We start from the raw sequence: 20,369 nt of genomic DNA, 5'->3' as shown, positions 1-20,369 counted from the left end.
GGCCTACCTCCATAGTTTCCCTAATACTCTAAAACAGAAGTTGGCAATTTTCGCTGTAACTATGTTCAATTTTCCTTTGAACGAATACTTTGTGTAGGTCCCATAGAAACAGCCAAGTAACACAACCCCGCAAGCGTCGCTTGTGCACTCTACAACATTTTGCACTGTGTGATAACCGACATAGCCGAGTCATGGTCGTGGTCATGGTCATGGTCATGGTCATGAACATCATGTCAGACAGTTGTAAGTTGGAGGTCGACTAGGGTCGTTGACATTTATATTTTAATTTTGGTCAATGCTGCATGCTGTCAGTTACACAGTTCAGTGACATGAGTTACCGTCCGTTGCTCTCCGCAGATTGACCCTGGGCTATGTTGTCTCGTCTTCACACGCCACTGATAATTTCCCGTCTCTGAGATCGCCAAAACGGTTCCTTGACTGGCTGATCCCTGGCAATTTGACAAGGCTAACAGGTATAATAGGTCTTCCTCGCTTTAAATCCCGGACCGAAGAAATGATTGACGATGAACAGAATTATACAGTTGTCAACGGGCTACTGTTGATAATGAGCTTTTACCACTGCCAGCCTTAGAGACAATTATATCTAGTGATAAGTGGATTTCAAAACTGAAATACCATTAATATGATTTTTGTTTATTATTTATTGATATACATATATATATATATATATATATATATATATATATATATATATATATATATATATATATATATATTCAATCAGGAAATTGTAAAATTTAGGAGTTTTGCCTTGATTTTGATTTACGCTGAAATATCGCAATCATAGTGACATCTGCCATGTTTGTTGTAAACGCCATATACAAAATTTTTTCGGCCCATCTGTGCGACGTAACCTAAATGCTATAACATCAACCTTGGGCCATGCAAGACCGGGTATTTCATCCTAATTATTTTTTCCACAATTTTCTGGACTTCTGAGGACCCATCACTTCTCCGAGACCTGCAATATCCATCCGTAGTTCTCTTTCCCAGGCTACTCATGTTGAAGTCGGCAGTCTTCCTTGCAGCGAAAGAATGAAGGACTAAACTTCGTATTTAACACACCATTTATTCAAATGATTTTCCAAAACCCAAATCTGGTTTTATACAATTACATGTAATATTCCGTTTTCTCGGTGATAGCCTGTTTGACAGACTGTGTTTTCAGTGATGTCCAGACCTTTGATAACCATTCTGAAATCCTCTGACAAAGAAAGACATTTTGTTTCGTTAACTTTTTAGTGTGACCATCCATAGCAAGCTGTAGCGTACAACGCCTGATCCCGCTGTGTGACTTATATCATATGTATCATTGCAAAAACCATGTCCAAACATTGAACTTTGAACTTCTGCAAATTTTGTCAAACAAACTTTGATAGTATCCGAGAATCATGGATAAAACATATGTCACTTTCACTTGTGGAATCAGAAAAACAAGATACTTAATCTATTCAAGACACAGTGACTGTAATGAGGGCTACAAGATCATCTTTCTCTTCCGAAATTGGATATTGATTTTCCAAATGATTTAAAAGATAACATTTTCGCATGGTTACCAACATTTCGAAATGCACAGATCAACATGAACCTGAGAGAGATAAATCGTTTGACATGCATGTGTGAAAGAACAAACATGTTTTGGCGTTTTTATCGATTTTATTTTCATATGCTAATATCCATCATCGTCGTCGCTGCTGATTCGATGGTGAAGGCTGCAACAGCCATCTGCTGTCGGACCACGTTCCATTGGTCTTCATTGTCGTCTTCTATCTTATACATGGCGTCAGTTATTCCGGGAAATGCTGACCCCGCGTAATAGTCGGTGTTACTCGGGGCGTGCACGACATGTCTGGGAAGACACAAATAAATTCGTGAAATGTATGTCTGCTTTTTGCCTCCATTGAGCCTATCAAACATGACATTACTGATTTTGAAGGCTCGTCCCCTTTTGATCAAGTGTCTTCTTGTCTAAAACAGTTTCAATGTCAAATGGAATTTCAACATTTATCTGTAGATTACACCGAATCACCTTATTAAGAAAGAAATTTTAGGCGTGATATGTTTTGTCTGAAACTCTCGATATTTCGTTCAAACTTTCATTATATATATATATATATATATATATATATATATATATATATATATATATATATATATATATATATATATATATATATATATATATATATATATATATATATATGAAATACAGTGGTGAATGAAAAGTGACCATGCGGGACTCGAACCCACACCCCCCGTATACATTACGGATATATATATATATATATATATATATATATATATATATATATATATATATATATATATATATATATATATATATATATATATATATATATATATATATAGTTGAAAGTCCGGAGCTGGATTATTAGATTAAAACATTTATTATAGCTCTAGTTCAACTATTGAGCACTCTGCCTGTCCGATGAAGACATCAATCTACGTCCTGCTCGTATATATATATATATATATATATATATATATATATATATATATATATATATATATATATATATATATATATGTCACAAATTACTTCAAGTACAAGGTCATAATATCTGTTATTTAGGTTTCCTGCATCCTACAATCATAAGACAGACAGAACTAAATTTTCCTTACCTCTTCACTCTCATTTATACGGTTTAGACGTACCATTATATTGTGATTTATATGGTATTGAAATTCGATACTTGATATTTGTTTTGGTGGAGAGAGAGAGAGAGAGAGAGAGAGAGAGAGAGAGAGAGAGAGAGAGAGAGAGAGAGAGAGATATGTATCCCCAACGTATGAATGCCCCTCCTCGCCTAAATAGGATTCACATATTTACCTAAGAAACTTCCTGTTTGGGAGTCCAAGGGGATCTATGAAAGCACGTTCAACGCTCATCAACTGATCATTGATTTCTCGAATTTCCATGGCGCTGGTGAGAGATGGGTAAAGAGTTTACAATTTATATTGGTAGTAGCCGATCAAAAGTATATTACGGCAATCTACTGACGTCATCAAAATAAAAACAGAGTAGCTTGACTAGGAGTCAGGCTACATGACAAAAACAGACAAGAAGGGAGAATTTCACCTATAAATAATTTAGATTTAACCTTTCAAAGAGGTGAATTTGTTTCAAAAAGCTTACCCTCAGCTGACGTCAACCCAGATTAAGGTGGTGCTGCACGTACCCAACACAGTTTTTTTCAGAGGTATAGTTCTCATCAAAGATGACAAGGAAACCCCATCATACTACATGTTTTCAAAAAGCAAAGAATCTAAAGCTAAAGTTTAGTATCATAGTAGCAATAGATTATTCGAAGGATGAAGGGTATATATTTTTTGGGTAGAAAACCTCAATTTTGGTATTAATGACATCAATTAATTTAAGTAAAAAACTTGATACTATTTTCTGAAATTTAATATTTCACTTGAAACAAGAGTTACTGTAGAACTGACTAATTTGTTTTATCCATCCTCATTCTAAAAATGGCAGGCATTGAAAGACTGGCTTTCAAAAAGTGATGAAATCATGATGAGTAAAATTAAAATTCCTCTTATTCATAATGTAAGAACTCTATTACCAGACAAAAATAGTCGGTTTGTTAAAGAGTATTTAAATTACATAATGGTAAAATTTCAGAAAATTTGAAAGAGCTGGAGTTGAGTTAAATTCTTTGAAAATCTTAAAATTGGGAGAAAAGAGAAGCCAGGAAATCGGGTGATTTGCATAAATTTTACACTTCTTTATCACCCAACTTACGACTGCTTGACAAGTTAAAAGATTAACCCAACCAATATTTCAATCTGGGTTAAAAAACTTATTAAAATGAATATTTGCAACAAAATGTGATTTTCAGCAAAATGCGCTGCGTTTCGTGCAGCGCCACCTTAATATCAGTTTCTTAACCTATCAACCCGACCCATTGATAAATTGTCCGGAGGTCGAATTTTATTCCATATTAGTCGGCAATTTCAAGAACTTTGTTTAAGATCTTGAAAAAACTTTTCTTCACTTTCTCTGTTTATTCCGTTGCTTTTAATTGTTTACGGTTAGAATGGGCGTTCCACTATAATAAGTTCAGAGCTGTACACACCCCCACTTAAATACAAATCTATCGGGTTGGATGAAAATCTAACACTTATCTGTGTGGTCATCGGAGAAAGTCGAAATTGGGAGAATGAATTAATGAGATTTACTTGATTTAGGCATAATGATGAAACTTTTACTCACTTGTCAAGTTTCGACTCTTCAATCCTTTCGTGGAATCTCTCTGCGGAATCTTTAAACTTATTCACGGCAGCATCAACGGCATCTAAAACAGATAAGATTATCAGACACGCAAAAAAATCAAACAAGACAATTTTACATGTAATGATTAGGGATCATGCATTTGTATATCGAACTTTCCTCGATAAGAACTATAATAAATTCTTCCTCGATCATAGAACAAAACGGCCGTAGTTAGTAATTTTCCCGGAATATCTCATATTGTTCTGGCTGAAACGTTTTCCAAGCTATAGGTCATTTTAGGTGTTTTATTTTTTTCAGGCGAAAAATAAACTTCTTCGTACTCTATTAACTTGACCATATTCACTTACCTTTTACGTAAAAGTTTATTCGCCTAATTCCACATATGCTAAGACACTTAAAGTCACAAATGCGCAGATATAACCTTACTTTTCACTTACTATCCATGCAAGAATATGTACATACCAAACGTTATATCATGGTTCCTCATGTCTGTTTCATAATGGCTTTTTAATACACTAACAGCTACTTCCAACTCTTTAGCGTAATCGTTGCAGTCAAAGGGGATGATGACAGACTCGGCCAAGTCACGTGCAACCTCTCCCCACAGTTGACCAATAGCTAGGGACCGTCTGAAAGCAGGGTCTATGAACGTCTCGAAAAGGTAGAACGTCTCGTAAACAGAATGGTAGACGGGGTAGGATGAAAGTCCAAGATCCTGAAGAACAGAGACACACAGACAGACAGTTAGAGGCAAAATGAGAGAGAGGGGGAGGGGAGGGGGAGGGGCAAAATCGAGAGAAAGCAGAGAGAAAGATAGAAGAGAACAACCATAATCCGTCGAGTTGTATCGAATGTGAATGATTACTTTGCATCACCGTTGACTTAACAAATCACTTGAATGTAGTATTGGCTTGATTTCACTTTGTATGCTACATACTCTAACGTAGAATTTCCTAAGACATCCTTCGCACTCTAGGCGAAGGCTTGCAGGCTCAACCTACGTTTGACGAGTAATCTCTGAACGAGGATGGCAATGGTGTCTCCTTTGTAATTTAAGATCGTAAGATATTCATTTACAATTTAAAAAAAGAAGTAAACTGTGAACTATTACCGGGTTATAGCGATAGGACATGTCAGAAGAAGTTATACCGAGCCCATAAGCAAACGGGAAAAAATCACTGCCTGCTCCAAGTGGATGCATCCTGGTAGATGTAAAGGGAACCATAGAGTAAATAGTCCGTGGGCTGGAGGGGCCCACCGTGCACCCCCCCCCCCATAAACCTACTACATGGGTATTTTTTTGTTCTTTGGGATCTGCTGAACTAGAAAAAAGATGTTAACATTGGATATTTTGGGATGCACTACCTGTCTGCACTGGTTTTTGATTTGTATGTACCGCAAAAAATGGCGAAAAATGGGTAGGGGTAAGGGGTACTATATCCTCCCCTAAATTGAGTAAACTAGCATGAAATAGCACAAACCTTACATTTTTGGAAAGCTCAGATACTGCTCTTTCTGAGGAATACCAACTTTAGCAAAATTAATTTGTGTACATAGAATAGGACGACTTTAAAATGAATTTTTTTGACAATTTTGAAATTTTTTACCCAAATACCATGTAACAATTGTGATCTACTTTTTATTAAGCAAAATTTTCACAACTTTTTGTGTTTAAATTATTCATTCCGACATATTAAACAAGAAAAAAAGTGTTAACATCAGATATTTAACTATACACTACTTCTCTGGCGTCAATTTTGAATTGCGTGTATCTGTATGGGTGTGCAAAAGCTAGGGGTAGGGGTACAACATTCTTTCCTTGATGAAGTAAACTGGCATGAAATGCCATATACCTTATAGTTTTAGAAAGCTTAGATACTGGCCTTTCTAAAATGCATAAGTTTTTAGTAAAAAAATATGACGTCATAGAATTGGATAACTTTAAATCGATTTTTTCTGGTAATTCAGCAATTTTAACCGGAAGAAAATATGATAACTATTGTTTCCTCCCAATGAAGCAAATCAAACAGATTTATGGATGTTATTTACTAATTACAATGTGCTGAAGAAGAAAATAACTGTCAAAATTGGGTATTTGCAATCCATTATTGTCCCTGCTCACTCAAATTGCAAGTTTTGCTACATTGGTATATCGTGAATGGGCATTTTATTGTTATGCAATGAACTAATGCACAGCCTTAAAAAGAAGACTTTAAAACGCACACACATAGTCATATTGCCATTTTCTCCTTAAAGTAAATAGATTGTTGATGACTGTCTATTTTTATAATTTACTTTTTAAATATTTTCTATGAAATAATTTTGATAAGACGTATTTGGAAAATTGTGTATGCCTCCTTGTCTTACTTATACAGCAAGCATTACTAACAATCTATTAGGCCGTGGGCTAGACGGGGCGTCTACGTGCACCTCCCCCCCCCCAACCGCACAGGATAACAAATCTGTATTTTTCAGAAGCCTTGGGATCCTTAGAATAAGAAATAGGATTTTAACAGACAAAATATAGGGACTCAATAGCTGTTACGGTCATGTTTTGAAGGGTACCGCAAAATCACGATTTTGTGACCCACATGGATTTTTGTCAAACCTATGTTCATGTACGTCATCTGCTGAGCTTACTGTTTAACATGACCTGGCTTATGGGGTATCATTAGAAAGGTGATATATTCTTCTTGAAAATGGTATATAGCAATATGCAATATCTTCTATAGTTTTCATGAAATAGGGCCATAATTTACCCCATACCCCAAAGTTTATGTCGCAAATTACTGTCAAAACTAATCTAAATTCTACCAATTATTTACCTAGACATAATAAAAAGGGTAATGCTGTGTATTAACTTTGTGTTATTTGCTACAGGTACATGTTAGAAACCTGAAATAAACTTTTGACATAAAAAATATTGGGATCCTGTAGCTGTAACAGTCATATTTTGAAGGGTTCCGCAAAATCACAGTATTACTGAATCACATTCGTTTTTGTTAAACCTGTCTTCTTGTAAATCTTCTGCTGAGCTTATTTTGAACATAAAGAGGCATATGCGATATCATTTGTAAGTTAATTTACTTTTCTTCAAAATGATATATTGCAATATGCAATATCTTCCATCAAAACTTACCCCATACCCCAAAGTTTTATGTCACAAGTTACAGTCAAAACTAATGTCAAATTCTACCAATTATTTTCCTAGACACTTTACAAAAGGCAATGCTTTGTGTAAAATATATTTTATTTGGTACAAGGACATGTCAAAAATATGAGTTAGACTTTTAACAGACAAAATATTGGGGTTGAATGACTGTTACTTGCATGTTTTGAAGGGTACTGTGAAGGCAGAGTATTGCCGATTCGCATATGTTTTTGTTAAATGTGTCGTCTTGTAAGTCATCTGCTGAGCTTACTTCTTACCATAACCTGACTTATGGGCTGCAATTAGAAAGACACTTTATTTGGCTTTAAAATGACATATTTCAATATACAATATCTTCTATAGTTTTCATGAAATGAGACCAAAACTTACCCCATACCCCAAAGTTTTATGTCGTAAATTACTGTCAAAACTAATCTTAAATTCTACCAATTATTTACCAAGACATTATACAAAAGGCAATGCTTTGTATCAAATTATTTTATTTGATACAGGTACATGTTAGAAACTTGAAATAAACTTTTAACACAAAAATATCCGGATGCTGTAGCTGTAACAGTTATATTTTGAATGGTACTGCAAAATCACAGTATTGCCAACTCGCATACTCGCATACATTTTCGTTAAACCTGTCTTCTTTAAGTCGTCTACTGAGCTTTTTTTTTATTATAACGTGGCAAGTTGGGCATCATTAGAAAGTTAATTTACTCTTCTTTAAAATGATATATTGCAATATGCAATATCTTTTACAGTTTTCATGAAATAGGACCACAACTTACCCCACACCCCAAAGTTTTATGTTCCAAATTACAGTCAAAACTCATCTCAAATTCTGCCAACTATTTACCGGGACATAATACAAAGGGCAATAATTTGTATTAAATTTAGTTTATTTGCTACAGGTTCATGTTAGAAACTTCAAACGAACTTTTAACAGAAAAAATATTGTGATGCTGTAGCTGTAACAGTAATATTTTGAAGGGTACCACAAAATCATGGTATTGCCAACTCGCATGTATACATTTTTGTTTAACCTGTCTTATTGTAAGTCATCTGCTGAGCTTTTTTTTAAACATAAGTTGGCTATTGGGGTATCATTGAAAAGGTTTTTTCCTTTGATATAACATATTGTAACATACAATATCTTCTTTAGTGTTCAGGAAATAAGACCAAAACTTACATCATACCCCTAAGTTTATATTGCAAATTACTGTCACTACTGATTTCAAATTCTACCAAGCTTTTACCTAGACATATTACAAAAGACAGTGATTTGTATGAAATTTGTTTTATTTGCTACATAGACATGTCACAAATATGAGATAGACTTTTAACAGACAAAATACTGGGATTGAATGGTTGCTGCTGTCATGTTTTGAATGGTACCGTAAAGTCACAGTCTTGCCCACTCGTATGTGTTTTTGTTAAATGTGTTATCTTGTAAGTCATCTGATGAGCTTACTTTTTACTCTAACCTATCTTATGGGCTATCATTGGAAAGACAATTTTTGCCAGAAAGCGACCGACCTATTGTAATATGCAATATCTTCAATAGTTTTCATGAAATAGGACCAACACTTACCCATATCCCAAATTCGCAAACTGCAAAGTTTTAGAACAGATGTAGTTTGCAAATCAAACTAAGGGCTGGGGTGATGAGATGTTTGCTATTTCATTACAACTTAAGATGATATTACAATATTACAATGCATATTACAATATGTCAGTCGCTTTCTGGCAAAAAAATTATATCAAAGGAAAAAAAACTTTTTAACGATACCCAAATAGCCAACTTATGTTAAAAAATAAGCTCAGAAGATGACTTACAATAAGACAGGTTAAACAAAAATGTATGCGAGTTGGCAATACCATGATTTTGTGGTACCCTTCAAAATTTATTGTTACAGCTACAGCATCACAATATTTTTTCTGTTAAAAGTTCGTTTCAAGTTTCTAACATGAACCTGTAGCAAATAAACTAAATTTAATACAAATTATTGCCCTTTGTATTATGTCCCGGTAAATAGTTGGCAGAATTTGAGATGAGTTTTGACTGTAATTTGGAACATAAAACTTTGGGGTGTGGGGTAAGTTGTGGTCCTATTACATGAAAACTGTAAAAGATATTGCATATTGCAATGTATTATTTTAAAGAAGAGTAAATTAACTATCTAATGATGCCCAACTTGCCACGTTATAATAAAAAATAAGCTCAGTAGACGACTTATAGAAGACAGGTTTAACAAAAATGTATGCGAGTTGGCAATACTGTGATTATGCAGTACCATTCAAAATATGACTGTTACAGCTACAGCATCCCGATATTTTTTGTGTTAAAAGTTTATTTCAAGTTTCTAACATGTACCTGTATCAAATAAAACAATTTGATACAAAGCATTGCCTTTTGTATAATGTCTAGGTAAATAATTGGTAGAATTTAAGATTAGTTTTGACAGTAATTTACGACATAAAACTTCGGGGTATGGGGTAAGTTTTGGTCTCATTTCATGAAAACTATAGAAGATATTGCATATTGCAATATATCATTTTGAAGAAAAGTAAATTAACTTTCAAATGATATCGCATATGCCTCTTTATGTTCAAAATAAGCTCAGCAGAAGACTTACAAGAAGAAAGGTTTAACAAAAACGAATGTGATTCAGTAATACAGTGATTTTGCGGAACCCTTCAAAATATGACTGTTACAGCTACAGGATCCCAATATTTTTTATGTCAAAAGTTTATTTCAGGTTTCTAACATGTACCTGTAGCAAATAACACAACGTTAATACACAGCATTACCCTTTTTATTATGTCTAGGTAAATAATTGGTAGTAGAATTTAGATTAGTTTTGACAGTAATTTGCGACATAAACTTTGGGGTATGGGGTAAATTATGGCCCTATTTCATGAAAAACTATAGAAGATATTGCATATTGCTATATAACATTATCAAGAAGAATACATCACCTTTCTTATGATACCCCATAAGCCAGGTCATGTTAAACAGTAAGCTCAGCAGATGACGTACATGAAGACAGGTTTGACAAAAATCCATGTGGGTCACAAAATCGTGATTTTGCGGCACCCTTCAAAACATGACCGTAACAGCTTTTGAGTCCCTATATTTTGTCTGTTTAAATCCTGTTTCTTATTCTAGGGATCCCAAGGCTTCTGAAAAATACAGGTTTGTTATCCTGTGCGGGTGGGGGGAGGTGCACGTAGACGCCCCGTCTAGCCCACGGCCTAATAGATTGTTAGTAATGCTTGCTGTATAAGTAAGACAAGGAGGCATACACAATTTTCCAAATACGTCTTATCAAAATTATTTCATAGAAAATATTTAAAAAGTAAATTATAAAAATAGACAGTCATCAACAATCTATTTACTTTAAGGAGAAAATGGCAATATGACTATGTGTGTGCGTTTTAAAGTCTTCTTTTTAAGGCTGTGCATTAGTTCATTGCATAACAATAAAATGCCCATTCACGATATACCAATGTAGCAAAACTTGCAATTTGAGTGAGCAGGGACAATAATAGATTGTAAATACCCAATTTTGACATTTATTTTCTTCTTCAGCACATTGTAATTAGTAAATAACATCCATAAATCTGTTTGATTTGCTTCATTGGGAGGAAACAATAGTTATCGTATTTTCTTCCGGTTAAAATTGCTGAATTACCAGAAAAAATCGATTTAAAGTTATCCAATTCTATGACATCATATTTTTTTACTAAAAACTTATGCATTTTAGAAAGGCCAGTATCTAAGCTTTCTAAAACTATAAGGTATATGGCATTTCATGCCAGTTTACTTCATCAAGGAAAGAATGTTGTACCCCTACCCCTAGCTTTTGCACACCCCATACAGATACACGCAATTCAAAATTGACGCCAGAGAAGTAGTGTATAGTTAAATATCTGATGTTAACACTTTTTTTCTTGTTTAATATGTCGGAATGAATAACTTAAACACAAAAAGTTGTGAAAATTTTGCTTAATAAAAAGTAGATCACAATTGTTACATGGTATTTTGGGTAAAAAATTTCAAAATTGTCAAAAAAATTCATTTTAAAGTCGTCCTATTCTATGTACACAAATTAATTTTGCTAAAGTTGGTATTCCTCAGAAAGAGCAGTATCTGAGCTTTCCAAAAATGTAAGGTTTGTGCTATTTCATGCTAGTTTACTCAATTTAGGGGAGGATATAGTACCCCTTACCCCTACCCATTTTTCGCCATTTTTTGCGGTACATACAAATCAAAAACCAGTGCAAACAGGTAGTGCATCCCAAAATATCCAATGTTAACATCTTTTTTCTAGTTCAGCAGATCCCAAAGAACAAAAAAATACCCATGTAGTAGGTTTATGGGGGGGGGGGTGCACGGTGGGCCCCTCCAGCCCACGGACTATAAATAATCTACATGTTAAAGGTGCTGATGGTGCGACCTCGATCAAGGTTATTATTTCCGTGATGTAATTGTGGTAAGCAAGTACACCGGTTGTCTTGAAATGAGCAAATCTTCTGGACAATAAAATACTTAGGATACATAATGTCATAAATTATGCACTTAGACGTAGAGAAAACACAGGATTTTATTAAATTTGTGTTGGCGTCTCTGTCTAGGGTTTTTCAGCACGTTTTGTTTCCGATGGCAAACTTTGTTCAAAGTCAATAAAAACCAGAATTAACTCTAAATTGAAATCATTGTGTGTTTATGACATCGTGTTCTACCAAATTTCACATCTGATACGTTTGCACTAAACGTTTCCTGGCATCTGATACATGTTACCTTGGTAATCCGTCTACCTCATCACGATCCAACCAAGTCTCGTAAAATGACTTCCCTTCTTCTTCTGGCGAGGCCACCTGCAATGTTTACATATCAGCAGTGTTATAGTTTGTTCGAACCTTTGTATATACTTCCGTTGTTTTGAGGCTGTTGAAATCACGAAAACAACTCGATTCATTCGTTGTCTTTTTAGGACTTAGAGCTTAAAATTTGCATTACATTTACACAATCCGAAACATTCTCAAAGTATCGATTTATAATATGATTTATATCCTTGTGCTTAATCACGAATGTTGTCCTGCTTTTTGATAACTAATTGTAATCATCAGATATCACTTTTTGAACCATAATATAAATAAATAAATTATATATATATATATATATATATATATATATATATATATATATATATATATATATATATATATATATATATATATATATATATATACGAAAATGGTTTGCTTGTCAATGCAGGCAAAGTATAGTGCTCAACGCATTTCTGCAGGGCGGTAATACTGAGAATCTAGGAACTTGTAGTTGTCACTCTCAAAATTCCTCTCAAAATGCAGACACCGCAGCAAATTCCTCCTCTGTAATAACTGACTTGCCATTGGCCACAACCGCTTATTTGAATATGCATGCCCACCTGCAACACAATATAAACAGTTCAATTGCCGCCAAACCTTCACTCCTGATGATTGCTTAGCGCATGAAACAGCCTGTAGAGTGACAACTACAAGTTCCTAGATTCTCAGTATATAATATATATATATATATATATATATATATATATATATATATATATATATATATATATATATATATATATATATATATATATATATATATATATATATATATATATATATATATATATGTCACTTTAACATATACCAAAGTATACTTATACAGATGTCTTCGAGGGAAATTATAGTGCTCGATGATAAAAGCAGAGCGTTGCATATAATCATATAAATTAAATTACTTAAAGTACAAAGTAATAATATTATAATATTTGTTCAATAAATCCGAAGACTAGTATAATTACTCCCAACAATAAAAATGAGAGTGAAGAACTAGGGAAAAGTTAGTCTGACGATCGCGAGATACATGGAACTTAAGTAACAGATAGTATTACTTTGTACTTGAAGTAATTTGTGTTATTATATACTTATATGTATGATGCCACAATAAATGTGTCTAATGAATCGCGAAATTCGACTATTTCCGGTCTGCATGAATCGACAGCTCATTGGGACGCTTGCAAGTGTCAGTTTTCCTACGGTTTCTACTGTTTCTAGTTCTTTTGTTGAATGTTTTGAAAATAAATAACAATGATACCTTCTGTGCGGCACGGTAGATAGTTTTGTACAACAGCGGCAAGGATTTCACCCTCGGAACGTATTGTCCACCGACAGAAGCGTCAACATTTAAATATGCGACACTTCTTGCACCGAGATTCTTGGCAAATTCCTTTAGGAAACAAGATAAAGTATACATTTTAGTTTAATAGTCGATCGACCAAACTTGCTCGGCATAAACTGAAACACATTGATAATTTTGGCCAATATATAAGTAATTAAATCAAGTTTATGAGAGCGGTTCTAAACGGTATCCTTTGGCCTTTTCGACAGGCGACAAAATGCAGAATATAATCGATCAAAAAATATTGCCGCCAAGACTGAAGATATTGGGGCAATGATAAACCGTAGTACAATTCAACATTACTTATTAAGTCAGGTATTCGCTGATTTCTACCGTAGGGACGACGATGCAAAGTGTTATCCGGAAGAGCATAAAAACAATACGTTACTGCCACCCTATAACTCACCTCAACCCATTCGGAGGATCCAACGAGACCATATTCCTCGGCGCCCCAGCTGCAAAACAACAGTGAGCGTCTTGGACGCCAACCTGTCAATTTAATGAAGACAACATGTTTTGAGAGGAAATGGTCTGTGCAATACACAATGGAAACACATGAACAATGAAGTAATAAAGTTCTTATATAGATAATGTAATCATGTACATTTCAGGAGAAAAAAGTCAACCAATAATTGTATTAAACCGTTGTTGATTCTTGAATGAAATTCATCACCTTTTTGAATAATTGCATACATTTGCATCACTTGTTAGAAACGTACTGTGCGTTTTGCGTCTGTCTTACCTTCTTTGACGAGTTTTCCAAAGGCGCTTGTGAGTTCTAACTGTACAGCTGTACCACTGGACGGATCGACTGCTCCGAATATCCAGGCATCGCGGTGATTACCAAGAATGATGTAACGGTCTGGAGAGCGAGAGAGAGAGAGAGAGGGAGAGAGAGAGAGAGAGAGAGAGAGAGAGAGAGAGAGAGGCAGATAGACCGACACAGACAGACAGACAGCACAAACAGCAAAGACAGAGACAGATATAGAGAGGGAGAGAGAGTATAGACAGAGTGAGATGCTTTCTCCAAAGGTAGTAACGACTATACCTTTATGCACGTTTATCAAAAAGGCTACAAAGTTACAAATATTGACTGTTTGTAAGTGATATATACGCAGCGACTTGAATCAAAATCGTTTATTTACCTGGTTCTACTGCTCCTTTGATAAGCCCTATGGTATTGTGCGTATTACGTTGCTGGTTTGTGGTGTGTATCTCCATTCTTACCTTCCTACAAATAAAAACCAACAATATTTAATTCAACCAGATGTTAACTTGAAATGTTCCCGAGTTTACGTATATATTGCAGCTATCCATTAATTGACAGTTCCTTTGATAATAATTCATTGAGTTTGCAAATTCAATAAAATTTGAGAGTACATATTAGCTGAAATGTCCTTCAATATGCCCATGGCATGTTACGACCGATATAACCACCAAATCTAATTTGGTGCAGCCATGTTAGCGATAAAAGCAAAAATCTTTGAACTTCACAAGAAATATGAAAATGATCAATTATTTTGCAAGGTAGTGTGTCCGTCTGTTAACTTATATTTTGTTGCCGGCAATATCTGTGCAGTTTCAACACATAAGTTGCAATTATCTGTAATGCAGAGTCAATGGAAAACATCATTGAATATGTAACATGTCTTATGGTGTGATGCACTAAACGGCTACCCCTGTCATTGTGTGCCGCTTCTGTCATGCCTTGAGCAAGTCAGCAGAATGAGAGCAAAGATCTAACTTTACGTCACATCAGGTAAGAGTAATCTTGAAGACGGCACGTGATGAATCACCATTGAGGGTCACAGAAATCGAAGCTCAGCACCGCCGCTGTGGGCCATATTCGGAACTCGAAAATAAGTTTTTATAAGGGTTATTGAAGGTAAACAAAATGGTATAGGAGGGCTCACCTGTCAGGGTCGCTGAATCCTGGTCCAATGCTGTATTCGATGTCTAGGCCCCCTTTCCAGTCTTCTGGGATAGCATAAGTACTTGTGAGTTCCCTTCAAAATGTAAGAGCGGCAAGTTACTGTAATCGTAAAGCTGAGTTGACAGTCGACTGCTGAAGAAAAGGATGGTTCGCAAAAATAAGCAAACTATATCGAGAACTCTATGTCCACGGACGATTTTTCATTTCTTCGGGCCATATAAGTCTTAAATACGCACGAAATCGAATTATCAAATAGGCATGACAGTCGTGGGACGCAACTTCAAAGCACGGTTAGCATGGGACGTTGCTTTAAAGCCCATATAGACTTGCAAGAAGACGAGCAAAGATACCTTAGAAACATTTTGGCATCACCGTAGCCTATTGGATGGACTGGAATTGAGGGTAACGGGGAGTCTTCAACCGACGTGCGATAGGCATAGTCTGCAACGAATCGAACGAGGTCAGTTGGATGGACTTGAAATAATATATACACATACACACCTTCGACCAAATTCAAAAATTGCATTAAAGGGAAACAGTCGTTGGAACTGCGCCTGTGCGAGTTTCTTGCTTACAAACAATGTATTTTCGTGCACGATATCTAGATGCACCTCATCATCATATTTGCAACATCTAAATTATACGATGTAGATTATGACAGACATGTTTTAACTTTCATCATTCACCATCGTACCTTGGATACAGTGTCTATATTGGTCGTGTGGGTCCCATACGACCTTTGAGAGCAGTTCCGACGACTGTATCCCTATAATATAAATCTAGGATTGTTATACAAGTCATGTTTCGAAATAATCATCCCATCGAAGAAAATACTGGATTACGATTTCTCAGCTAGCGAGCAATTATCTTCCCATATCACTGGCAGGTTAGCGGCGGGTAGCTAACTCTCTTCCGGGCAAATAAATTCAATGTCGGTTTGTTGGCTGCCACTGTCAATAATGGCAAAGCTTTCGAATATTTACAAGCTGTCTTTTAATCATCTTGGCTCCTACCTTTTGCTGGGTATCCAGGCGTCAAGGGGTCCCCTTTATGGTCGCTGACATGCAAATTACCACGCTGGGCCCCGGTATCAGGCAGCCACCACGAATCTGGGTAGACATCTGTAGCGTCTTGAATAGCGTAATCAGCGGGGTCTGAATATATGATTAAACCGATGGCTCCATGTTGCTCGGCATGTAAGGCCTGGAAAGTTCGAAAGAACAAATCACAGTGGCGACATTACCTTCTAGACCATGAACATGTACAATTGTTGACATGGCAATAGGAATGACAAGCTTGTACGTCAACAACGTTTCAATGGTATGATCAGCACACACGATAAGGTATTTTTCCAGTTCTCACCTTATTTCCTCTGAAGATCTTGCCATATCTGGCGATCATGATCTTTCCAGTCAAGTTCACTTGCAGCCGGTCCAGCTCATCGAAATCTACATCTCTCGCATAATTCACATACACCAAGTCTCCCTGTAAGCGATATTGTCTGTTTGTGTCACAGATTGATCAAGAGTCGATGATTTCGGAAAACGAAAACACTACTTTTGGTGGACAGTGGAAAAAGTCTTGTTGACAATGGATTTTCTCACCAACACAGCACAAACCAAATTTTAGTATGGTACACTATTCAATAAATTAAGATACACAAACCTACGCAATGCACAACAAAATGCGTTGTTTGAAAGGGTGAATGCAGGAATAATTCGCTGTCATAAGCGAAACCCTTATATAAAAGGGTAAAAACTGTTCAATTTCATGCACTGCACTGTTGATTTCTTGATTTGATATGGTAAAAACTAAATCATCGAACTCTCATATTAGTGATGCAAAACTGTATGTTAGCCTTACTGTAACATTGCCTGTTCCCGAATATGCATTAAATGGGTTGACGATGTCCGGACTATCTTCTCCTGGTCTCAGACCCTGTTCTTTGATAGCACAGGTAAAGTTAACTCCGCCCTCTTCGTCAAGCAGCTGAACCTGCAAAGCGATTGGCAAATATGATTGCATCAGTATTACACTGTTCGTGTGCTGTCGTCGCTTGGGGGCGATGTCGAGAATCTCTTTATCGTAGAAACAGATTTATTTATACTGAGATTCGCATCATCAATCAAAGAGGCACAAACCTCATTTTTAGGGTAATCTCTAATGTCATGTTTGAATAGCAATGACTGAGTTTTCATTTCCCTGTAACATGTTGAAGTGCTTTGTGTGAACGTTGACTGCAAGTGCCTGTCAAGTTCTAGTCAACCTCGCGTCACTGTTGCTTCAGTGCATTGTTACGGCCAAGACGGTGTAATTTTAGGAGTAGATTGTTTGGTGATAACCTTAAGAGTTCTGAACATTCATTCAGACGTTTAGGTATTTTGTTGCCGTGTGGAACAGCCGAAAGAGCATTTTCGTCCTCAAGGACGCGGTATCTCAAGAGCGTTGTGGTTGGGTGGTATCATAACATTTCCCCCTAGTCCTTTACCACCCTGACATGTCCCATCCATCAGTATGGATCAGGGTCAGGACTAGGGTAAGAGTGGGTCACTGGTGTAACGGTCCTGTGTAACAACATACACAAACAGAGGTGTCTGTAGCGAAGTGTGTCCCGGGCCCTATGATTCTTTTACAGTCCGTCATTTCTTACCAAATTGTCAGCCTCTGGATATGAAAGCAATACGTCATACGAATATATCTTGGCCGAATCGAGTCCTTGTTCAATCCATTGGTCACGGACATATTCGGCATTCGTCAGGTCTGCCGGAGTCCCAGCCAGATGTGGCGTTGACGTCAGCCTCCTGCAATGACGATGGAAAGTTACATTACGCTTTTCTATAAATCTCCTCCCAGCAATGACAGTTTTGGCCTACGCAATGCTTTTCAATGCCAGACGAAATATTTACCTCGAAAGCGAAAGAGTTATCCGAATGTACTACATGAAATGGCGCCAATTGTGTAGTTTCTTGAAAAAATTAAAATCGAGGTGGCAGAGATTATCTACAGTCAGTGAAATTCTTATTTTCCAGTCATATCAATATCTTAGTGAAAATCATCAAATTCCCCTGCACAGGACATTACGTGCAGATCGAATTTTTAAATCAAAGCATCTTAGCCACGACAACGGTAATTGATTTCGATTGTAGTCGGCCTATATCTCAGATTTAGTTCAAGATGTTGACATCGCCATTGTTCGACAAAATATTTACAGAACTGACATCTCGGGTGTGGCATGCAGTGACAAGGTCTACTGATTATTCACTCCACGTCAGAACTGCGCGTATGCGACTTTCTTGTTCATAAACAATGTATATGCATCACTTCAACATAGCTGCAACATATAAAGTTTACTATGTTCCTGGTTATTAACAAGCATGTTTCAACTTTCATATCAATCGCCAACGTACCCTAGATACAGTATTTCCATCGGTCGTAGGGGTCCCTGGCAACCTTTGAGCAGAGTTCCGACGACCACCCCCTTTAAGGTACTATACGCCTCGAAAGCGGAGACTTAAGCGTAAACTTTTGCTCAAACTTCCCTCAAGCAATCTTTCAACTATGTTCTTTCAAAACAATCAAGAATAAAAATCGGGGGTCACCGTACAAATTTTATTACTACAGAAACAAATTACCAAAATTTTACGGATATTTGAAATTAAAAATGGCCGCCGTTCCTCTGTTAACTCTATGGAAAACAATAAAATTTCCGAAAAACCAAGATAGTAAAATTTTTCTTACACCAAGAGGAGGGTTGTTTTGCAACGATGTTTTGCAGGAAAGAGTTTAAGTATGAATAAACGGAGTATTTGTGTCACACAAACGTTGCTCCATTTATTTATCAACGGCTAGGTCTTTTAAAGTCCCGACCTTTGATAGAAAGTGTCGAGCTTAACTGATGAGCTATTCAAGGCATTTAAATAAAGCCCGACAGAAAACAGAAGAGTGTGGACTTGTGAGAGAACCATAATTTTCTCTCAAAGAATTCATCAGTAAACATACCGCAAATACTCCTTAATGTTGTCTGCTTTCATTTCGGCGACCAATTTCCCAAAGATGTAGTCTGCATCGGGCTCCTCGCAAGCTGCTCCGCAACTTGGTCTGTCCTGGGGTTGCGATGTTTCCTTGGATGTTTTCGATATGGCAAAATGCCCGATAAGTATGCCAATAGTGAATCCAACGAGCAACACGACGCCGAGAGTTACAACGAGGAACGTACGGTTCAGCTTGACTGCGGAGTTACGCCCGTAACCCATGTTGTCGCAATCGGTAGATTACAATTAATATTTGCGATGATGAAAAGAAATGCACGTTAAAACAGGCAAAACGGTGTACAAGACTGCAAATAATTGTGTTGAAGAAAGCAGTGGCCCTGTCCAATGTTATACGATCACGTGTTTCAAAATGACGCATCACATGTTTGGGATATGTGACATATTCAAAAGTGAATGTCTTAGACTACATTCTCTGACCGTTGTTTGTCGAACATTTTTCCTGATGTTGTCATTGTACTTCGACTCAAACGCTAGTATCGAAACCCACCTTACTTTAATCAAAAAGTGTATACGTCACCTTTCGTACATTATGGTGTCGCCAAAATACGTTTTTATTATATCACTGTCACATGTTTGGCTTGCCTTTGTCCGCCGCTTCATGGCAAGTCAATGGCCACGCAAAGTAGGCCGACAGTCTTTTATCGTAACCGGCCACCACTTGCCCCCAAGCTTGGTACAGCAACTTTCACGATAAGCCACATGCCGGA

The 20,369-nt window shown here is 36.4% G+C and overlaps 1 protein-coding gene across 1 annotated transcript; it reads right to left on the bottom strand.

The window, feature by feature from the left end:
• Window positions 1-1,070: 1,070 nt before the first annotated feature.
• On the bottom strand, window positions 1,071-20,369 carry LOC139149738 (N-acetylated-alpha-linked acidic dipeptidase 2-like). The gene is made up of 17 exons (XM_070721686.1): window positions 19,610-20,369; window positions 18,261-18,411; window positions 17,474-17,605; window positions 16,973-17,095; window positions 16,624-16,813; window positions 15,961-16,051; window positions 15,591-15,683; window positions 14,823-14,908; window positions 14,420-14,539; window positions 14,084-14,166; window positions 13,594-13,725; window positions 12,250-12,326; window positions 5,397-5,487; window positions 4,748-5,000; window positions 4,265-4,346; window positions 2,873-2,965; window positions 1,071-1,870 (listed from the first exon to the last, which is right to left on the bottom strand). Exons 1-17 carry the CDS (start codon window positions 19,861-19,863, stop codon window positions 1,684-1,686), a joined length of 2,238 nt encoding a protein of 745 aa, XP_070577787.1. The 5' UTR covers window positions 19,864-20,369; the 3' UTR covers window positions 1,071-1,683.

The sequence above is a fragment of the Ptychodera flava genome, chromosome 14, assembly GCF_041260155.1.
Source record: "Ptychodera flava strain L36383 chromosome 14, AS_Pfla_20210202, whole genome shotgun sequence".
Lineage (NCBI taxonomy): Eukaryota > Metazoa > Hemichordata > Enteropneusta > Ptychoderidae > Ptychodera > Ptychodera flava.
Note: the sequence above shows the minus strand (reverse complement) of the source record. Positions and strands in the feature narration are given on the sequence as shown.

Excerpts from the sequence above, each read along its gene's own strand:
- LOC139149738 (XM_070721686.1), bottom strand. The coding sequence starts at position 19,863 with ATGGGTTACGGGCGTAACTCCGCAGTCAAGCTGAACCGTACGTTCCTC. Across the intron at positions 17,096-17,473 it reads CGGGAACAGGCAATGTTACA|GGAGACTTGGTGTATGTGAA; the intron begins GTAAGGCTAACA and ends TATCGCTTACAG. Across the intron at positions 5,001-5,396 it reads TGTCCTATCGCTATAACCCG|GATCTTGGACTTTCATCCTA; the intron begins GTAATAGTTCAC and ends TCTGTTCTTCAG.